This window comes from Scyliorhinus canicula, chromosome 4 (assembly GCF_902713615.1).
Source record: "Scyliorhinus canicula chromosome 4, sScyCan1.1, whole genome shotgun sequence".
NCBI classification, from domain to species: Eukaryota; Metazoa; Chordata; class Chondrichthyes; order Carcharhiniformes; family Scyliorhinidae; genus Scyliorhinus; species Scyliorhinus canicula.
Window position 1 is genome coordinate 17,769,172 of NC_052149.1, and position 22,746 is coordinate 17,791,917.

Consider the following 22,746-nt stretch of genomic DNA (forward strand, 5'->3'; position numbering starts at 1 on the left):
GGGGGGGGGCGCACGGTAACACCGTGGTTAGCACAGTTGTTTCACAGATCCAGAGTCCCAGGTTCAATTCCCAGCTTGGGTCACTGTGTGAAGCTTGCACTTTCTCCCAGTGTCTGCGTGGGTTTCCTCCCACAGTCCAAAGATGTGCAGGTTAGGTGGATTGGCCATGACAAATTGCCCTTAAGTGTCCAAAAAAAAGGTGGGGTGGGATTACTGGGATGCGTGGGCTTAGTGGGGAGCTCTTTCCCAAGGCTGGTGCAGACTTGTTGGGCCGAATAGCCTCCTTCTGAACTGTAAAATTCTATGATTCTAACTATTTCACTATTTTATACAAATGCATAGGCAAATTACACATTATAAACAGATCATTTGAAACTGTGAAAGTGACATATTTACCAGAGAACCTACACAGTGACTAGAGAACAATGGAAGAGGAGCAGAGGTTTGAATGAGGTCAGCTTGGGAGGTTGAAATGAAATGAAAATCGCTTATTGTCACGAGTAGGCTTCAATGAAGTTACTGTGAAAAGCCCCTAGTCGCCACATTCCGGCACCTGTTCGGGGAGGCTGGTACGGGAATATTGCAATTTTGGAGAATGGAAAACAGAATATTGGAAGTGTCAATTTTGTCGTCAAGGGTATGCATGAGGATTTCAGTACACAGCTTGAAGCAGAATGGTGATACATAGCCAGGAGCTCACCTCCAGGCCAAATACAGCACCTCGGCTGCAAACAGTCTGGTGCGGCCTCAGGCAGCGGCCAGGGAAAGGGATGGAGTCAGTGATTTCAGTCTTGCCAACATTTGGCTAAAAGAAAACTTTGTCAATGCGATAAATCAGGGACTAAAGGTTGAAAGAGGCGATGGTGAGGCAGAGCTGGATGCTGTCAGCTCACATGTACAATCTGATGTTGGGTGTTTGGATGACATTACTGAGAAGTAGGAGGTAATAAGGATAGATTCTTGGAATTCCAGAGATTACTAACTGGAAACCAAAAGATAAATTGTTGTAGTTAATTCTCTCTGACATGAGGGAGACTGGGCATCAAACAGCAGAAAGCAGCAACATGCAAGAAAGGTGTGCAAGCAATAAATACGGAAAGTTGTGGATGGTGATATTAAATTTGCTATGTACAGCACATGCTTGGTTTTGCGGTCAGTAAAATATAGTGAGCTCCATGTAAAGACATCACTACCAATTTAAATTAACGATCGGGTCAATATCTCAAATGACGCATTGTACACTATGCAAATTATGAAATTGTAACACCAGAGATGTCAAGGGAATAGCACAGCCCTATAACATTAGAACAATAAAATGCTTCTTTGGACCACTGACAATGGTCCAGATAATTCCAAGGACACAAGAGTTCAGGGCGGGAACTTGGCTGCTGGTCAAAAGATGAGATGCGGTTCAGGCACACACACCCTAGTCTGCAAGTATAAATAGCAATGTATGGGGGAGGCAGTGGCATGGAGGCACTGGATAGTAATCCAGAGACCCAGGGTTTAAATCCCACCATGGCAGAGGGAGAAATTTGAATTCAATAGAAATCTGGAATTAAAAATCGAACGACAATGAAGCCATTGTAGATTGTCATAAAAAACGGTTCATTATAATGTCTTTTAGGGAAGGAAATATGCCACCTGTCCTCCAGATCCACAGCAATGTGGTTGACTCTGAAATGGAGGGCAGTTAGGATGGGCAATAAATGCTGGCCTAGCCAGCAACATCCTGTATATGAATTTAAAAATTGGTGATTGACAATGAACAAACAAGTACGATATACTGTAGCACTGTAGTTACTTTATTTTTGAATGAAAAAAGAAACCAATTGTTCGGCAAGTTTTAATTTCTGTAAAGCTGTCTCAATCGCAAATAGATCAATGCACTGCAAGTCCATACAGAAATAATAGGTACATACACATTATTTTATATACACAGATCGATGCAGGTAAAGAAAACACTTCTCTTTTTAATTACCTACTACCAGCCCACATTCAGGGCAGATCATGTCACCAGCACGGTAATCTTCTACCAGTATGGCATCAGGATGGTTTGGACATTGCACTCTAGGCAATGGATCCCCACTGAAACAAGAAAATCAGATTATTTTTATAAATAAAGAAATTCAATACATTGTTACAGCAAATGTCATTTGCAAAATCAGAATTATGGCCCATTTCTCATCAACTTGCTTCCTTTCAGCCAGGATGAGCTTGATGACACTTGGCCCCATTTCACCATCTCTTTTGACCCCACCAGTGTTGGATCGCTTAGATTGTTCATCGACATCCAGCGCTGGAGTAGAAATTTCCTCCAAATGAATATAGTCAAGACCAAAACCACGGTCTTCGGTTCCCACCACAAAATCCATTCCCTAACCACCAACTCCATTAATTTCCTTGGATGGCAATGAGGCAGAATCAAACTTGGTATCTTATTTAACCCTCAATTAATTTTCAATCACATATCCATCATCAAGACAACCTACTTTATTTCCATATGGTAGAGGATAATTAAACAACTTAGCTGAAGTCCTCACCCAAACATTATCTTTAAACTCGAAATTCAAGAATACTTGAAATCACCCTCTGTAAACTGGAGGTCATCCAAAACTCTGCTGCCCATACCTTCTTGCACCAAGCTCTGTTCACCCATCAATCCTGTGCTCACTGACCCATATTGGTCAAAGCCTTGATGTGAAAATTTTATTTTTAAATTCCTTCCCATCAAATTCTCCAGCCCTACAACAGAGCTGCCAGCCTTTTCCAACAGAAATCAGTATCCCAGAAACCAAAAATCAGTATTCTGGCAGCAAAAATGCCCACCAATCTGAACATAGAACATAACAGTGCAGAAGGAGGCCATTCAGCCCATCGAGTCTGCACCGACCCACTTAAACCCCCACTTCCACCCTATCCCCATAAGTACAAATCGTACTGCAGAGAACAATGGAGCAGCGTTTAACGTGCCCATTTTTGAGCTTTTAAATGATCAAGGATGGATTCTTGATTGACAGAGAGGCTACCTTCCCAACACCAACCAAACATTTTTAAATTGCAGCACATCACATACGGTAAAGGCCTCCGACGATGTAGACAGTGTACACACACACACCTCCTCACGCTTAAATTACTCTCCTTACATATGGTGTGTGGGATTTGTCCTGTCCAAGGGCTATAGTGGATTTCGTATTTCAACGTGAGAAATCATACTGCTGTATTCAAGCAGATTTTCTGTGTGATATACAGAAAATCAGTGCTGATTAGCAGCGCTGCTGCAACCTCCTACTGGATCTTCTTTCCAATTGTAAGCTCTTGTGCATCCATGATTTGCATCATTTCAATTATGACCAAGCCTTCAGTTGTTTAGTCTCCAAGTTTTAGAATTCCCTCCCTCAACCGTTCTACCGCTCTCCAAGAGGCTTCTTCAAATTTGCATCAAGGATGATTTTGGTCACCGGTTGCAATACCTTACATGGTTCAGTGTCAAATCTTGTTTGATAATGAAAGTACCTCAGGACATTTTAACTATGTTAAATGCACCACATACATAAATGCAAGGTTTTGTTGTTGCAATAGCAATTCAATATACTTTTTAAAAAATAACTATAGCTCACCGTCTTTCAGGAGTTAAGATGGGGAGAGAAGCATCAGAATGGCAAAGGAGAATGCACAAGGTCGCAACAGGTTAGTTTTTATCCGAAATCCTCTCGGCCCAATGCATTCAGATAGTTTTGGTTTTGAGATATCACATTGAGGCCTGGTACAATGGCCGAAGCCTAGACTAGCTACATTTGAAGTAAATAAAATGGCTAGAAAAGCAAGAAATGAATAATAAATACGGGGTACCTTTCATACAAGTTTCCATTTGGCATGTTGACCACAAAAATCTCTGCAGACAGACAACTAGACTTCCCATGTGAAAGATTGACAGAGTTCAAAAATTATGTAACTAAATACAATAGTATGGATAACTTTGTGGGCACAGGTTTGAGTATGACAATACAGATCAGCTTATCCAGTACTATTAACCTCTAGGCAGCACAGTGGCACAATAGTTAGAACTGCTGTCTCAGTGCCAGGGACCCAAGTTCAATTCCAAACTCAGGTGACTGTGTGGAGTTTCCTCCAGGTGCCCCGGTTTCCTCCCACAGTCCAAAGATGGATTGGCTATGCTAAATTGCACCTTTGTGGGGTTTGGGCCTAGGTAGGGTGCTCTTTCAGAGAGTTGTGCAGACTTGACGGGCTGAATGCGCATGGTGGGAATTCTATGATAGAAATATATTTGTGTATTTTTGATACTCTTCACATATTGTACATCTCAATGACACTTCAAAAATGCAGCATATGGTTAAAAGATTAAAGAAATACTGCTACTGAACAGAATACTTGTCTGCAACATGGATTGGAAGCATGTATTCCACCTAGAACCAGTTACAAACTTAACCAATGTGTACTCAAGCTTTTTTAAATGCTGCATAGATACTCAGTAGGTCTGGCACTATCTGTGGAGGGAGAAACAAGGGTGAAGTCTCAGGTCAATGACCCTTTATGATAACTATCTCTGCTATTGTTCCAATTCTGACAAAGTGTTATCACACACAAAAGTGGTAACAGTTTCTTTCTCCACTATCTCTAGGTCAGTGTCTATTTCAGTATTTTGTATCATTTGGGAGTCTAATGTTTCATCAAATACATGAGCATGTATACACAACTCTAAAATTGGAAGCCAATCAAAACTCAAGTGAGGTTTCCTGGTCAACTGTGAAGGCAATACATGTCCTATGCTACATAGATTTATTAACTTTCACAGGATGTGGTGTCAAAGCCTATGCATTTCTTGCGTATCCCCAGTTGCCCTCAATAAAATGAAAATGAAATGAAAATCGCTTATTGTCACGAGTAGGCTTCAATTAAGTTACTGTGAAAAGCCCCTAGTCGCCACATTCCGGCGCCTGTCCGGGGAGGCTGGTACGGGAATCGAACCGTGCTGCTGGCCTGCTTTAACAGCCAGCGATTTAGCCAAGTGAGCTAAGCCAGCCCAGATGGTGGTGAGTTACGTTCGAGCTGCTGCAGTGCAGGTACACCCACAATTGTTCGTGAGGAAGTTCCAGGATTTCCACCCAGTGACAATGAAGGAATGGCATCCAAGTTACGATGGTGTATGGCTTGCAGGGGAACTTGTAGATGGTGTTCCCATGAGTCAGTTTGGAATGTGCTGGCGATGGAGCCTTGATTAATTACAAAAAAAAAAGAGTAGGCCATTTGGCCCATTAATCCTGTTCTGCGATTCAGCGTGATCATGGCTGATCCTCTTTGTTCTTTCCATATACCCCCTTGATCTTTTAACATCTAGCAACCTATTTCTTTCTTAAAATACATTGTGATTTGGCCTCCACAGCCTTGAGGTAGAGAATCCCAGAAGTTCGCACACTGAAGAAATTTCTCCTCATCTCAGTCCTGAATGGCCCCATACCCTGACCCCTTATTCCAGAACTCAGCCAGGGGAAACGTCATCCCCACAGCCAGTCTATCCAGCCCTGTCAAAATTTTATATGTTTTAATAAGATCCTCTCACTTGTCTAAACTCCACTGAATAAAGGCCTAGTCGACCCAATCCCGTCTCATACAACAATTCTGCCATCCTGGAAATCATAGAATCTCAGAACCCCTACCGTGCAGAAAGGAGGCTATTTAGCCCATCAAGTTTGTACTGATCCATTCTATCCTATACCTGCAACCTAACCTGCACACCCCTGGTGAACTTAGCTGCACTCATGGACAAAAAGCTTATTTGGGCAAGGAACCCAAAACCACGCTTATTACTCCAGGTTTTGTCTCACCAAAGCATTGTACAGCAGCAGTAAGGCACGTTTACCCCTGCAGCCAAATCTCTTGTAATGAAAGCCAACATATAATTTGTCTTCTGTTCCTGCACCTGCATGCTGGCTTCCAGTGGCTGGTGTACAAGGACACCCAGTTCTCGGCATGTTAACATTTTCCAATCTATCACCAGTTAAAAACACTACCATTGTTTTTTTCGACTGAATTTCGTGTTTCCATGTTAGACTGCATCAGTCTAATTATTTGCCCATTTGTCCAAATCACCTTGAAGTCTCGACTTCCCCCTCACATACATACACACATATATACTCAACTCAAAAAAAATCCAGTAGGCTTGTCAAACAGGATTTCTCTTTCACAAGTCCATGTTGACTTTGTCTAATCCTGGTGATATTTAAGTGTTCTGTTATGCTATTTATAATTTTCTCTACTACCGTTAGGCTAGCCAGTCTGGAAATTGCAGTTTTCCCCCTCCCGCCCTTTGCCATTCTCCAATCTGCCAGGACTGAGCCAGAATTCTGGAAGTTGATAACCAACGTACCCACCATTTTCATGGTCACTTCCTTTAGTACCCTAGGATGTTGATTACCAGGCCCCAGGGATTGGATGGGCTTTTTCAGTCGCAATAATTTTTACAGCAATACTTTAAACTCATACTAATTTCCTTCAATTCCTCCTCTTTGTTTGCCTAGCATTTTTGGGAGATTATTTGTGTCATAAGACAAAACTAAAGTAGCTGTTTAATTGCACCGCCATTTCCTAGATTTCGATCATCAATTCTCCTGAATTATAGCTTTGGAATGCAAGGGACCTACATCGGTCTTCACCAATCTTTTACTCACTTCTTCAAGTTTACTTCTCATACCATTTTTCCCATTAATCAAGCTCTAGGTCCTCCTTTGCTGAATTAAGTGCTCCCAATCCTCAGGCTGGTACCTTTCCCAGCAACTTTACATGCCTCCTATTTCGATCTAATACTAGCCTTAATTTATATTGTTCGCCACAGTTGGGCCACTTTGTCTGTTGTTTTTGCACTAGAAAGAATGTACAACTGCTGCAATGCATACATTTGTTCCTTAAATATTAGCCACAGTCTACCCATACTGCAAGGGATCTTTTAGAATGCCACTGTGCCTCAGTGGTGGAGGGAGTGATGGATGGGTGCCAATCAAGCAGGCTGTTTTGTCTTGGATGGTGTCAAGCTTCTCGAGTGTTGGAGCTGCACCCATCCAAGAAAGAGACCATTCCATCACAATCCTGACTTGTACTTAAGTCAGGAGCAGAATTACAAAATATTTCAAGGTTATCGAATAGCTTAGCATGAGATACAAGCAGCAGTGTTTTTGTAACTATAGTCTCAATGTTGTGATACTTTCAATTATTTCTGAACTGGTTTGAGGGAGCCTCTTGCAATTATACATTCATAGGCCCTCATCCTCAAGCATTAGGAAAGTGCAAACACAATAGTCTCATGCTCATTTAGGAGTGGAAAAGATAATTATTTAATATTCTTTATCTACTGGAATGTTAAGTAAAATTATAGCAGCATTTTAGAAAATTACTGCAAATCCACTCATACATCTTAATTCATCAGGCAGAGAACTTTCAACAGGCATAGAAATTCTTAAGGTGGCTCCAGGGGTTTTATCTCCATTCTCATATTACCATTTCTTGGTAGTCTTATGAAATCTATTAAACAATGGATGAAATAAATATCAATCCTAAATTTATCTTCCAGTGGTGTGAACCTGAACCCCTCATTCACCTCTCAAAATGCATGTAACATTCTATTAGATTGCCGAAAGGACTGTATTCTATTGCCCAGTTTCTCTATCTCCATTGCATCTATTCTGATGCTAATCTTCTGTCCAAGGCACTTAACTTTTTCCTTTTTTCCTGAACTGAGGATTCACACCCCCCACCCCCACTAGGTTGACAGGGTCCATTGCAGTTTAAGCCTATTTGTCACACTGAAAGATTATTAAATACTATGTAGACCCATTTCTTGCACTCCTGCCCTCAACTTTCTCTCACTCGCAGAACCACGATAGGGACTCCCTTGTCCTAATTTCCCACATTACCAGACTAAAGGATCATCCTCTGCCATCTCGCGAATGATGCCACCACATATCACATTTTCCTCCAGTCACATTCCGACGGTTATCGTTCCTCTGCGACACCCTAGACCACTCATCTATCACCCCCAATACTTCCCATGCAATTGCAGGTAATGTACCATTGGTCTTTCTAACTCCTCACTGTCCAAGACCCCAAACACTCCTTCAGGTGAAGCAGCAAATTACTTGTACTACTTTATTTTAGAATACTGTATTTGCTGTTCACAATGCAGGCTCCCCTAAGCGAGAGAGACTGAGCGCAGACTGGGTGACTGCTTTGTAGAACACATTCTCTGAGCCCATAAGAATGACCCCAACCGTCAGTCGCTTTCAATTCACAACCTTGTTCTCATGCTCACATTTCTGTCCTGGGGCCGACTGTAATGTTCCAGTGAAGACCAACACAAGCTGGAGGAAAAGTATCTCAACTTCTGATTAGGCACTCTACAGCTTTCTGCACCTGCAGCATTTTGCTTCTATTCAATTTAACTGAAACATGTCAAAGATCATCCTGCAGACATCTCTTTTCCTGACTGAAAAATGCACATTTATTATATTTCAGGCCTTTTTTTTTTGCACGAGAAATCAAGCTCATGGATTTCCATCACTAATGAGATTTAGATGGGCCTACATTTTTTCGTCCCCTTGTGTTCTACTATTCTTGTGTATTTCAATAATCTACTCGACTACTCCTCTGCAATGTTTGCATCTTGAGCTTCAGATTCAACAAGATTACTGCAACTCTTTCTCCCACTATTAGCTATTTTTAAAAACAAAACGTCTTTAAAAACAAAGTGTCTCATGGATTCCCAGTTTAGAGCTGTTCTGAATCTATCCCATGGGGTGACATGGTACAGCCATACAACACGATGGAGTGAGTCTTAAGTGAAGACGGGTTTTCATCTCCATAAGAACAGCACGATAGTGATCACTGCCATTACTACCATGGAGCGAAGCATTGACGACATGTATAGCAGTGAGAACAAGTTCAAGAGGTTTTCCCCTCTAGTTGGTGTTCTCACTTCCTGCTGTAGGGCCAGTCTTTGCAGCTGTGTCCTTGAGGACTTGGCCAGCCTAAGTAGCAGTGTGCTACCAAGCCACTCTGTGATGGACATTGAAGTCCCCTTCCTAATTTACATCACAGTGCTTCTCCCAAGTGATGTACATGGAGGAGCACTGATTCAAGAGCCAAAGAAAGATGGTAGTTTTCAATGCTCATGATTGACCTGATGTCACTGACACGTCACTGAATCCTGAGTCAATGTTGAGGACTCCCAGGACCACTCCCTCCAAGCTATACCATTGCATCGTCACGCCTGGGGGGGGGGGGGGTTATGCCCTGTTGGCGAGACAGAACATACCCAGGGCTGGGAGGAGTGTGGAACATAGACTACAAGGTATAAGTTGGTGAGTATCAATGACTATTTCAGACTGTTGACTGATTAGTTTGTGGAACAGCTCTCCCAAGCCCCCAGGTATTAGTGAGAAGACTTTGCAGGATGCACACCTTCAGTGTTTTGGGTGCTGAGGTTCTGTGATGGCCTGTCAGGTTTGAATCTTGTTTGACTATTATGTAGAAGTTTGATACAATGGAGGGGGGGGGGGGGGGGGAAAGAGAAGAGAGGGGGGGAGAAGCACATTAGCACAGTTGCTTTACATCTCCAGGGTCCCAGGTTAGATTCCCGGCTTGGGTCACCATCTGTGCAGGGTCTGCACATTCTCCCAGTGTCTGCGTGGGTTTCCTCCGAGTGCTCCGGTTTCCTCCCACAGTCCAAAAATGTGCAGGTTAGGTGGATTGGCCATGCTAAATTGCCCTTAAGTGTCCAAAAATGTTAAGTGGGGGTGACTGGGTTAGGGTAGATACGTGGGCTTGAGTAGGGTGCTCTTTGTAGGGGCCAGTAAATTCCTGGATTCCACAGAATAATTTCAACTGGGACTCCCCATAAGGGAGCTGTTGGGCCATCATTCCACTGTTTCCAGAGAACAACTCGTCATCATGCACACAAATTTAATGCTCTTCAGTCAGATGTTCATGTCTGATGCCCAAACCCTCGGTGTGGTTCTGTGCCCTTGACATTGGTGAGAGAGGTGTATTGCTTTCTCAGAATTATTTCAGAGAAGAACAAATTCACACCCTGCACCAATCTGCCGTATGTGCTCAAATTGTCAACTGCTCTCCAAACAGCTGAAACTCTGCTGGACATACAAATTTGCACAATTTCTGGTTTGGTTTCTAACTTATCACACATACGAAACAAGTAAAGAGGAATCGAGTAAATTGAAACAACGACAATCAGTCACTATTTCTCAATATTATTTAATAGATATAGATTGAGAGATTTTATCTAAACGTTTGTAGTTCAAATCTTTCATTTTTGAGGAAGAACTAGGGCACTCTCCCTGGTGTCCCTCAAATAAGATTATCCTGTGGTTATCGTATTGCTGTTTGTGGGAGCTTGCTGTGCACATAGTGGCTGCCATGCTTCCTACATTCCAGCAGTGACTGCAATTCAAAAAGTACTTACTTGACTGTAAAACACTTGTTTGGTGATCATGAAAGGCACTATGTAAAAGCAAATCTTTATTTTGTGCCAGGATTATAGCTCATATAATGACCAGGAAGATACACGAGGAAATGGAAAGAAGTTAATACAAATAGAGAGAACAAGCAATTAAGTTGAAGCCCAAATCACTTTATAAACAAAGTTTAACAGATTCCTAGGGCCTAGAGACAGAACATGGCTGAAGTATTAAGTCAGTACTTTGCATCTGTTTTCAGAAAGGAAGTAGAGGAAGGGTGCAAGCAAGATAGTACCGGAGAAAACATACTTAGAAGTTAGAAAGGCACCTGGCCCTGATGGAACGGATCCTAGGTCGCCAAAAGGCGGCAGGACTGGTGGATATTACTGTAGTCAATCTTCTAATCCTCATTGGATACAGCACCACCAGAGGACTGGAAGGTTGTTAAATTTATACCACGGCATGGTAGCAGTGGTCAACACTGCTATCATGGTCCCATTTTCGATTCCCAGCTTGGGTCACAGGTCTGTGCGGAGTCTGCATGTTCTCCCCCGTGTCTGCATGCGTTTCCTCCAGGTGCTCCGGCTTCCACCCACATCGAAAGATGTACAGGTTAGATGGATTCGCCATGCTACATTGCCCCTTCGTGTCCAAAAAGGTTAGTGGGGTTCCTGGGAACGGGTGGAGGCGTGGGCTTAAGTAGGGTGCTCTTTCCAAGGGCCGGTGCAGACTCGACGAAAATGGGAGGGGGTTAAACTAGCAATCTACAAATCAGTCAGCGTAACATGGATAATGGGAAATTATTGGAAACCATTGTCAGGGACAAAATAAACTTTCATTGGGAATTAATGGCAGCACGGTAGCATTGTGGATAGCGCAATCGCTTCACAGCTCCAGGGTCCCAGATTCGATTCCGGCTTGGGTCACTGTCTGCACATCCTCCCCGTATGTGCGTGGGTTTCCTCCAGGTGCTCCGGTTTCCTCCCACAGTCCAAAGATGAGCAGGTTAGGTGGATTGGCCATGATAAATTGCCCTTAGTGTTGGGTGGGGTTACTGGATTATGGGGATAGGGTGGAGGCGTTGACCTCAGGTAGTGTGCTCTTTCCAAGAGCCGGTGCAGACTCGATGGGCCAAGTGGCCTCCTTCTGCACTGTAAATTCTATGAAGTGTAGGCAGCACGAATACAAAATTGGGTCAGTGACAGAAAGCAATGGGTAGAGGCGGATAGATATTGTTCAGACTGGGAGGGTTTGCAAGTGGTGCTCCTCAAGCGTCAGCTTTGGGTCCATTACTCATTTTGAATTTCATTAATGACCTTGGTTCATATCTAAGGAATAGCACTATAAAATTTGCAGCGGATAGAAAGCATGGCAAAGTAGTAGACCATGCTGAATACAGTTAGATTTTAGGAAGACAAACAGGATGTTGAAATGGGTAGAAGCATGGCTGATTGAGTTCAATGAGATAGTGTGAACTAAGGCATACTGGGGTGAACTAGTAGAGAGAGAGTAAAAAGCAAGATTTGAAAAGCATCAATGACCAGCAACACCTTGGTGCCCATGTACACTAACCCTGAAAAAGCAGGTGAAAAAGTATATGGATTACTCGGGTTTATACAAGTTGTGACGCATCCTGGAAACACAGGAGGTTAAGATTGCAAGATGAAGTTTCCACTGTCATAGCCAAAGCCTAAGGTTATTCTCTTTGGTGAGTTGGTCAATAAGTGCGGGTCACCAAATCACAGAGGATAATTATTTTTCACTTGGTCATCAGTATCTGGAACACTGGAGCTGTAAAGGTGCAGATGTACAGGGGCCTTGAAGAAAGGAGCTTACAGGGTTACCAGCAAAAAAAGGTACGAATGAGACTAAGCACAACTGCCCTATCAAAGAATCAGCACAGGCACAATGGGCCACCAGTGCAGGTTTCTATATTTAATATATATTGCTCATTTTTTTCTTATATGGACTACTTTATCCAATGTGCATTGTTCTTCCCAGTTATGCATCTTGTCCAACGAATCCTGTAATTTAGCTGGCTCCTCCGATGCCACTGCCTTTCCTGGTTTGGCATCACAAATGTGGCCACTTTGATTTGCAGGTCACCTGAAATAATTTATGTAAATTACACAGTCATGGCCCCCAGCCTCAGGGATTCCAATTTAGCACTACCACAGTCAAGTGCCCCTTGAGTACCAAATGTTTTCTAGCTTTATGATCCTTTACAATGCCATCAGCATATTCCTACAGGCCTCAGTTTAAAAATTACACATTTATTGTTATGCCACACTCATCAGCCTTAAAATATGACACAAGAGTATCCGTTTTTAAAACTTACTTTGCATTACATCAGCAAGTATCCAAAGCAAGAGTACATCAACTGTATCAATTGGACTTGGGACTAAATTTTATATAGGACAAAAAAATGTTAATTAAACTGCGCAACTGAGCATAAATACATGATTTACCAATAATACTCAAAAGCCTTCAATTGGTGTCGCTACTGAAATAGAAACCTATTAGCACGATAGAGATGTGAGGATAGAATTGTCCCAAGTGAAATCAGCTAGCTCAGCACACGCTGGAGATTAAACCTGGGGCATTTCTGATTGGTTGGGCAAGCTGAAGTGAGCCATCGGGGAGAATACCATCACAACACATTGGCAGATGACGACAACCTTGTTTTGTATTGAAGTTATGGACTAAGCCTGCAGTGCAGTGTGTCTAATTTAAAGAAAATAGATAGGCAAGTCAATCAGGCTAGACAATACAGCACCAATGCACTATACGATGAAACGGGACAATTAAATTCATTCTTGGAATGGCATGGTCTTTTTCTGGAGGAAGGATACAAGCTTTAGATTCTGCCACAAGTGGACGCAGTTACTCCGTATGTACCCTGTAGCAGCTCATCTAAATATTAGACATTTACGAAAAAAACAAGCTCTAACCAGTTTAATCATTCCTAATGGCTGTAATTGAGAGATATAGTTGCTGCTATACATAGATTGTTTAATGCTTCACCCAATATACAACCCGAGCTTTCCAGATGGTAGCAGGATTGAGGGACCAGGGCAATTGCCACCCATGATCAAAAAGCTCAACAAAAGCTCCAAGCAAAATACCCAGCCTTGTTTTAAAATAGCAACTGTGTTGATTTGGCTTCCAGACGCAGTGGTAATCGCCCAACTGTTAACGGTAGGGGCAACAGTAATGCCACTGAAGGCTAGAAGAAGCCAAATCAGCTTTTTTGTTGGGAGACTGGCTACTGGCTGGCATTCGTGGCAATTATTGGCATCTTTTCAGCCCAAGCCAAGTTACAAACATACAAAGAGAAAAAGTGTCCCATGAAGTCTTAAAATCCCCTAAACAAAAGTTCCAATTTCTTCTCTAAACCCTTGCATGCAACTAAATGTCCTCCACAAGGATTACAGCATGTTCAGACTTTCACAGTAACATCATTGCAGTGTCAATGTAAGCCTACTTGTGACACTAATAAAGATTATGTAATGGCTTTCACTTGCAGAAACGTTTCCATCTCTCTTCTGAATAGTCACAATAAACATACACTCACCACATGTAGCGAGGAACTCCAGCAATAACTGAGGAACTCCAGCAATAACTAAGTGTTATGATGAATTGAGTTACACCATGACCAAGCCTTGGGCTGCAGAGCAATTGGGTGCTCTGCCCATCGGACGCCTCATAATAATAATAGCTTATTGTCACAAGTCAGCTTCAATAAAGTTACTGTGAAAAGCCCCTAGTCACCACATTCCAGTGCCCGTTCGGGGAGGTCGGTACGGGAATTGAACCCGCGCTGCTGGTCTTGTTCTGCATGGCAAGCCAGCTGATTAGCCCACTGTGCTAAATCAGCCCATCTGCTAAACCAGCCCTTCTCCCACTGTGGGCACTGCCACCTCGCTGTCCTCTCCCTTTGCTCAAATTCCCCCAATGACTTCAGTTTAACTAAGAGCTCCTGGCTGCCATATCTGTTGGAAGTAACTCCATTCACCTTCCCTCAAATATTCCATTTTTGATTCCATGTCTAATGAAAACATGGAAGCAAAGCATCAGAAGTTTATATCATCCCAAACAAAACATCACAACCAAACAAATGCACAAAAGCCTCCCTTTTGGCACTTTGTCACATTCCAAACAGATTAATAATCAATGTGCAGTCTTGAGATTATAATATAAACTTTCATTTGATACATTAATATCAGAATCCATAAGGGAATAGAGCATAGCTTGCCAAAGCTAGATGAAATGCACATCATGCAAAATAATGCACCTATCGCAGATCATCTGCAATATGTTCCCGTCTAACAGACACAGGATATGGAACAGGTGCACATCAAGCACAAAAACACGTTTGAAAAACTGCATTAAAAACGTGACATTAGATATGACTTCACAATGTTGTGAGGGCAAGCTCTCGCCCCCACCATCCCTCCCTTGTTACTCCTTTCCATTGCACCCAACACCAGTATCGACTGGCAGCTCTATTGATACCCATTTGTTACATTACCAGCATCACAGACAGGGCAAGGTCAGCATTCCCTTTGTGGTGCCACCTTCTTGAAATCTGCATTCCTTGCGGTGTAGTTAGGTCCACAGGGCTGTAAGGGAGTTAGTTAGTTCCTGGATATTTTGACCCAGCCACAGTGAAAGGAATGGACATAAATTTCCAAGGCAGAACGGGTTTTTTTTTGGGGGGGGGGGGGGGGGGGAAGGGAGGGGAGAGAGAAGATATAGGATTGGGCTGCAAAGTACCTGGACCAAGACCAGTTTAAATGCCTGGGGAGAAACAAAATGGGGGCGGGGGGACTGAAATTTTGGTTGGGGGGGGGGGGGGGGGGGAGAAGAAAGACGGAATAATTTGGGTGGGTGGCAGAATTAAGTTCGGCGGACCGAAGCTGGTCTTTTGCGGCAGCTTCCCCTGGGGAACGGCTCCGCCCGGGGCTATGGGGACGGAGACTTAGAAATGCCCCCCGCCCCAGTTGAGGCCTCCGGGTTAAGTGAGGCGCCTTCCCGTCGCGGTTCCCCCTCAATCCCCATCCCCCACTGCCGGGCCGCCTCCCTGCGCACGCGCGCTGGGGGGTGGGGGAAGAAGGGGTGCGCGCGGTGGGTCTCTCGAGACGACCCGCGGGCTACAGCCGCGAGCGAGCGAATCCCTCCTCCTCCCCCCCCCCAAAGACCGCGCGCCCAACGGCGCCGGCGGCTCCCCCAGCTTCCTGCACAAACTCCCTGTTTGCCAACTCACTCACTCGACGATCGTTGCCCACCCCCCCCGAACCCTGGCGACGTGAGTATAAAATTTATTACCGAAGTAATCCGTTCACCTTCCCCCACCCACCCGGGGAAGCGGATGACCAATTTTTTGTTTATTATATAAAAGTTGCACCCCGCTCCCGTCGCTTACCGACTACCAGACGCCATCTTGCCAGTGGGAAGTCAGCGTCCTGCCGCCGCTGCGGCCTCCTTTTATCAACGCGCGGCGTCACGTGACGCGTCGGCCCAAAGACGGCGAGCCGGGCGCGTCAAACCTCGGCAGTGACGGAGGGTGGCGAACGCCTGCGGAGGAGGGGAGGCCCTTCATCTGGGCCCGCCCGCTCTCCGTGACGCAGTTTCGTCTAATAAACCCCTCCCCCCCCCCTCCCCTGTTTCAATTTCATGCGTCCGGCCCGTAGAATTCAGCCACGTTCTCCAGACGTAAGATAAATAGTAGAGACAGAGCGCCTTTCACAACTGCCGCTCGCCTCCTCAAAGCGCTTGGCAGCCGGTGGAGGACTTTCATAGCATGTACTCACTGCCCTAACGCAGGAGGCCAGTTTAAGCACCCTGAGCTCCCAGACACAGCAACCGTGGAAACCCCCGCAGTACAGGAGACATTCAGCCCATCGAATGCACAGTGGTTGGCACAGTTGCTTCACAGCTCAAGGACCACAGCTTCGATTCCTGCCTCGGGTAACTGTGGAGTCTGCACGTTCTCCCCGTGTCTGCGTGGGTTTCCTCCGGGTGCTCCGGTTTCCTCCCACAGTCCAAAGACGTGCAGTTTAGGTGGATTAGCCATGCTAAATCGCGTCCAAAAAAGGTTAAATGGGTTTACCGGGATAGGGTGGAGGTATGGGCTTCGGTAGGGTGCTCTTTCCAAGAGCCAGTGCAGACTTGATGGGCTGAATACCTTCTGCATTGTAAATTCTGTGAGTCTGCACTGACTCTCTGAAAGAGCACCCTAAATCAGGCCCACTCCCATATCCTTTCCCTGTAAACCAACCTAAGCTTCAGACACCAAATGTAAATTTTATCATGGCCAATCTGACTAACCTGCACATCCCTGAACTGGAGGAAATCCACGCAGACACGGGGAGAACGTGCAGACTCTACCCAGACAGTGACCCAAAGTCGGAATCCACCATGAGGCAGCGTGCTAGATTTGTTTTCATTGAGGGACAGCTCAACTGCTTCAGAATCTTGACATAACTATCTTTCGTATCCACCTGGGAGAACAAGCGGTGGTGGGGACTGGGGAGGGGGGGGGGGGGGGGGTGGTGGTCAGTCTCATCTGAAATGCAGCAACTCCAAAGGTTTGGCATTTGCTTAAGTTTTTACACTCAAATCCTGGGTTGAGCTTAGAACCCACAAGCTTTCGCTTCAGAGATATGAATGCTGTTCGCTGGGCTATGGCTGACAGTAATTGTTTTATGCCATAATAATTAAAAGTAATGTTTTACTTCCTGAGAAGAGCAGCTAGCTGTTCTCAAATGAACCAACTTGCTCCGTCAGCACAACAATGGGGCCTTGGGGTGAGCAAAGGGAGAAATGTGACATACTGGAAGAAATGCAAAGATGGGGCTACAATATTAGTGTGTCTAGGAAGTTTCAGCCCATCACAATCAAAGCTACTTGATACATAATGGATTCTAGAATTTTCCCCACTACTGACGTCAAGCTTACTGGTCTATAAGTCCCTGTTTTCTCTCTATCCCCATTTTTAAATAGTGGGGTTACATTAGCTATCCTCCAACCTGTCGGCTTCAATGACGTGTCTGTGTCTCCTCCGGGCGTTCCAGTTTCCTCCTATATGTCCCGAAAGCTTGTTAGGTGAATTGGACATTCAGAATTCTCCCTCAGTGTACCCGAACAGGCGCCGGATTGTGGTGACTGGGGGATTTTCACAGTAACTTCATTGCAGTGTTAATGTAAGCCGACTTTTGACACTAAAGATTGTTATTATAATTCAGAATGTTCCCAGAAATAATACAAACATTGTATTAATCAGACATTTTTTAATGAATTCAGTAACATATTCATAATAATTTTTCAATTATGAATTTAGTACGCCATTAAAAACCTAGCTGCATCTCATTCAGCAGGGTGTTACTTCATTGAGAGGTTTTCCAAGGAGAGTAGTGAGAGGTGGAAGTTCTTGTTGGTACATTGGTTTCAAATTCAATGCAGATGGGTTGGGACTTCAAAAGTGCATGCTGTGGGAAATGTAGAATCACTGATAGCAGCTTCAGCAATTCTGTGCATGTGTGACTCCAGAAGGAGATATAGCAGAACAATAATGATAACAAATGCCGCTGGTTTTGCTGCCATTACCGTTGCAAAATCCAGACTATTACATTTGCCACTTTAGCAGACGTTTGCATAGTATCCCTGCCGAAGCTGGGAATACAGAACAAATTCACAGAGAATAAGGGAAGGGTTGTGGAGTGGAATTGGTGGGAGAATGCACAACGTTACTCAGTACCTAGGAAGTCCAACAATGCAAGAAACACTGCTGAATTTTGTAGTGGATAATCGATCAAGGCAGAGATGTAAATTAAGAGAAGGAGGGCATCTTAGTCATAAGGATCATCGAAATTAGGAAAAAGAATAAGGTAACAGATTACAAAAGAGGAAATTATGAGGCACTAAGGGTGAAACTAAAGAATGTGAGCTGGGACAAAAGCTTGGAAAACAAGCCGAAAAAAATCAGAAATCTTTAAAAGGGTAATCAGTAGAGTTCAAGAGTAATGTGTTCCAGTAAAAGTCAAAATCTAGCAAGCTAATTCCTGTTCATCAGTTTTAGGTTTTCTTAAGAGTATCACCCGTTGTATCCTTAGAAGGTAGCCCTTGTCTCTGGCGTGCCATATGATACAATGCAAAGGAATAAAGGCCTCATGGCACTTTCCACGATGTCTTGCACAGATGAGTAAGAGTAATCCCAGTAGTTGCATTCCAGCTGAATATTGGAGAAGTGGAATATCTTTCAATTGACAATATTCCTGGGTGATCTGAGGGTGCCATGAAAGCATATGTATGCAGTCTATGGCTCCTGGACCTGTGGGAATTCAGCCATTGCAGCAAATCTGAGTGCCCCCATTCTGACTGGCCTCTTTGGTAGCAAACTGGACATAACTAAATGCCCTGGGAAAGATGGGATCTGTCACCTGGGATATGCACTTGTCTGCAGCAGATTGTGAAATCCTGAAGATGGCACCAGCAGATTCCTGGAAGGAACCAGAGGTGAAGACAGTCAGGGTTGTGGTGGCTTCCACAGCTATGTGTACCTAACTGATCAACGTAGAAGGAGGTTTACTCCCAGGAGTCTGCAGATTTAAAAAAAATTCATTTACAGGATGGGGGCGTCACTGGCTAGGCCAGCATTTATTACCCATCCCTGGTTGCCCTTGAGAAGGTGGCGAGTTGCCTTCTTAAACCGCTGCTGTCCTTGGGGTGGTAGGTATACCCACTCTGCTGTTAGGAAGAGAGTTCCAGGATTTTGCCCCATTGACAGTGAAGGAACAGTGACATATTTCCAAGTCAGAGTTTTGAGTGACTTGGAGAGGAACCTCCAGGTGGTGGTGTTCCCAGGTATCTGCTGCTGTTATCCTTCTAGATGGTAATGGTTGTGGGTTTGGAAAATGGTGCTTCTAAGGAACCTTGGTGGGTTACTGCAGTGCATCTTGCAGATGGCACACAAGGCTACCACTGTTGGTCGGTGGTGGAGGGTTTGAATGTTTGTGGTAGGAGGAGCAATCAAGTGGGCTGCTTTGTCCTGGATAGTGTCAAGCTTCTTGAGTGTTGTTGGAGCTGCACTCATCCAGGCAAGTGGAGAGTATTCCATTACTCCTGATTTGTACCTTGTAGATAGTGGACAGACTTTGGGGTGGTCAGGAGGTCAGTTACTCGCTGTAGGATTCCTCGCCTTTGACCCGCTCTGGTAGCCACAGTATTAATATGGTTAGTCCAGTTCAGTTTCTGATCAATGGTAACCCCCAGGATGTTGATTATGGGGGATTCCACAATGGTAATGCCTCTGAATGTCAAGGGGCGATGGTTAGATCCTCTCTTGTAGGAGATGGTCATTGCCTGGCACTTGTGTGGCACGAATGTAACTTGCCTGCATATTTTCCACGTCTTTCTGCATTTGGACATGGACTGCTAAATTAACTGAGGAGTCGCGAATGGAGCTGAACATTGTGCAGTCATCCGCAAACATCCCCACTTATGACTTTATGATGGAAGGGATGTCATTGATTAAGCAGCTGAAGATGGTTGGGCCCAGGACACTACCCTGAGGAACTCCTGCAGTAATATCCTTGAGTTGAGGTGATTGACCTCCAACCACCACAACCATCTTCCTTTGGGCTAGTTATGACTTCAACCAGCAGAGAGTTTCCCCCCTGATACCCATTGACTCTAGTTTCGCTAGGGCTCCTTGATGCCATACTCGGTCAAATGCTGCCTTGATGTCAAGGGCAGTCACTCTCACCTCACCTCTGGCATTCAGCTCTTTTGTCCATGTTTGAACCTAGGCTGTAGCGGGTCCCAAACTGAGCCTCCTTGAGTAGGTTATTGTCAGCAACAATCTCTGAGGGAAACCGATGTTCCTGAGGCGCAGTTGCTCAGACATGTGCAGAAAGCCAACCCTTTGTCCACATTCCTTGTGGGGGTTGAGCATTGCTTCCATCCAACTGGAGCTTAGTGTTCATCTCCACAGTCCTGTGGAGCAGCAGGGGGCTGAGGAAAAGGTGGTTCCTATTGCTCCAGCTTTTTCCTCTGAGTTTTACAGTGGAGGTGCATATGTTGCTTCCATGCTGCAGAAGGTTGACAGCTAGGAAATGCAGATCAAGAAAGTACAACATAGCAGAAATGGCCTCCAAAGAGTTGGAAATCACCTACAGTGAAAACACACTCTCAAAAATGGTTCTCTGAGCAACAACTTTCGACTTGAGCAAAGAAGCAGCTGTCATAGTTCAGTAATCCCAGCTGACCAATTTTACAGCCCTGTCAATCCTGCTGTGCTCTCACTTTATTGATGCTGGTGAATTTCAGACAGGCGAGGAAACCTACATGCTGATAGTTAAAGGCAAAACGCAGAGTTAAATCTTCATTCAGTTGTCAATTGACATATTACATATTGACAATGGTTAGGATTGTTGCTATACAGTGCCAGGGAACTCGGTTCAATAGCCGGCTTGGGTTGCTCTCTGTGCAGAGTCTGCACATTCTCCCCTTGTCTGTGTGGGTTTCCTCCAGGTGCTCTGGTTTCCTCCCACAAGTCCCGCAAGACGTGCTTGTTAGGTGAATTGGACATTCGGAATTCTTCCTCCGTGTACCCGAACAGGCGGCGGAGTGTGGCGACTAGGGGGCTTTCACAGTAACTTCATTGCAGTGTATTGTAAGCCTACTTGTGACACTAATAAAGATTATAGCTGACTCTAATATAATAATATATTATAGGGGCTGGTTTAGCTCACTGAGCTAAATTGCTGGCTTTTAAAGCAGGCCAGCAGCACGGTTCGATTCCCGTACCAGCCTCCCCAGACAGGTGCCGGAATGTGGCGATTAGGGGCTTTTCACAGTAACTTCATTGAAACCTACTCGTGACAATAAGCGATTTTCATTTCATATATTATTATATTATAGTCATCGATCACCAGTTCCATAGGGGTTTCCCATACACCTGAAAATGTGCATCGGTCAAATCTGAAGTGAGCTGACATTTTCTTTAAGAACTTCTTTATTGGGATTTTCAGTTTTTTACGAAGAAATTTGCAACAAGTAACAAAAGCAGAAAGATAGCTATAAGGCTCAATGTACAATAGGTACAGCACAAAAAAAAGTAATTCCATAATTGGGAACAAATAAGACTGAATGAGTCAGATACAGAATCCCCAACATGTTCCTTCCACAGATAAATCCAAACAGGATACAGGCAACATTATGGACCTACATCTCACCCATAGCTACAAATTAACATGACAGAGGAAGAAAACAATACTTTGAGAATTCCAGTGCTAAGGAGAATGTTACAGCACAATTTAAACTCTCCTCCAGATTCAGACTGGAACAGGCAGATTAACAGATAGTTCAAAAGCACAATAAAGCATTGCATGCAGTCCACTATATTAAGAGCAATCGTTTGTGTTCGCTAGATGATTGTGCGAATCTGCCAATAATTGCTTCTGCATCCAATTCATCTAACAATTCCTTTTCAATGGATAGCAACATGTATGATTCCAAATTCTCCTCAGACAGCGAATTTCTTAACCTTGTCTTTATGATCTTTAGCTTTGAAAATGTCCTCTCACATTGGACTTGAGTAACTGATAGTGTGCAGATGACTTTATAAAGTTCATAAAGGTTATCATATGCCTTGGCATGAAGTCTGTTGGATGCCAGAATTTTAGTACACACGATGGGCAAGTGCTGCAAATTTTACAATTGTTGTAACTGGAATCCATATTCTCACCATCATTAAGCAATAGCTTTAATACATCAAAGTTTGAAGCAAAAGAAAACAATTCCAATATTACTTGATCTTTGCTGATTTGTGGAAACAGCTTAATAATACCTTCCAATGCTTCATCTTCAAGGCCCTTCTCTGCAATAGTTTTAAACTTTGCTGGGTCCAAGCAGGACAAATCTTTATACAACTGTTTGTGTTGTACAAAGCGTGATTCTAGTGACTGGACAATGCGATCCATTATTAGGTTAAACACATTTACTCGAAAATCAGCTAGAGAATCTGAGGAATTTCTTTCATCATCAATAAGCTCATCTGCCATTCTTTTCTTCTTCCTCTGCCTCTTAACTGGCAATGCTGTTTCCAACGCATCAATTTCCAATGTTTGATTTTCATCCATATTCATCTGTGAAATCCTGTCATTACATTTATTTACAAATTCCAAAGCCTTGCTGTGAACATTATCAAATGTTCTTGTCTGTTCCTTCACCTTTGTTGTAGCTGAACCTACCAAACTCC

General features: G+C 43.9%; 1 protein-coding gene across 2 annotated transcripts in view; it reads right to left on the bottom strand.

Annotated features, from left to right (window-relative positions):
* gtf2b (general transcription factor IIB) overlaps window positions 1-16,053 on the bottom strand; it is a 37,832-nt gene extending 21,779 nt beyond the window's left edge. Inside the window, exons 1-3 of one of the 2 annotated variants that reach the window (XM_038793780.1) lie at window positions 3,853-3,893; window positions 3,621-3,623; window positions 1,982-2,088 (exon numbers count right to left, since the gene is read on the bottom strand). In XM_038793780.1, the coding sequence (XP_038649708.1) occupies window positions 1,982-2,088; window positions 3,621-3,623; window positions 3,853-3,878 (136 nt within the window). In that variant the 5' untranslated portion in view covers window positions 3,879-3,893. Of the gene's footprint in view, window positions 1-1,981; window positions 2,089-3,620; window positions 3,624-3,852; window positions 3,894-15,909 lie in introns of those variants that run through there. The other variant, XM_038793781.1, reaches the window with a different exon arrangement.
* Window positions 16,054-22,746: the final 6,693 nt, after the last annotated feature.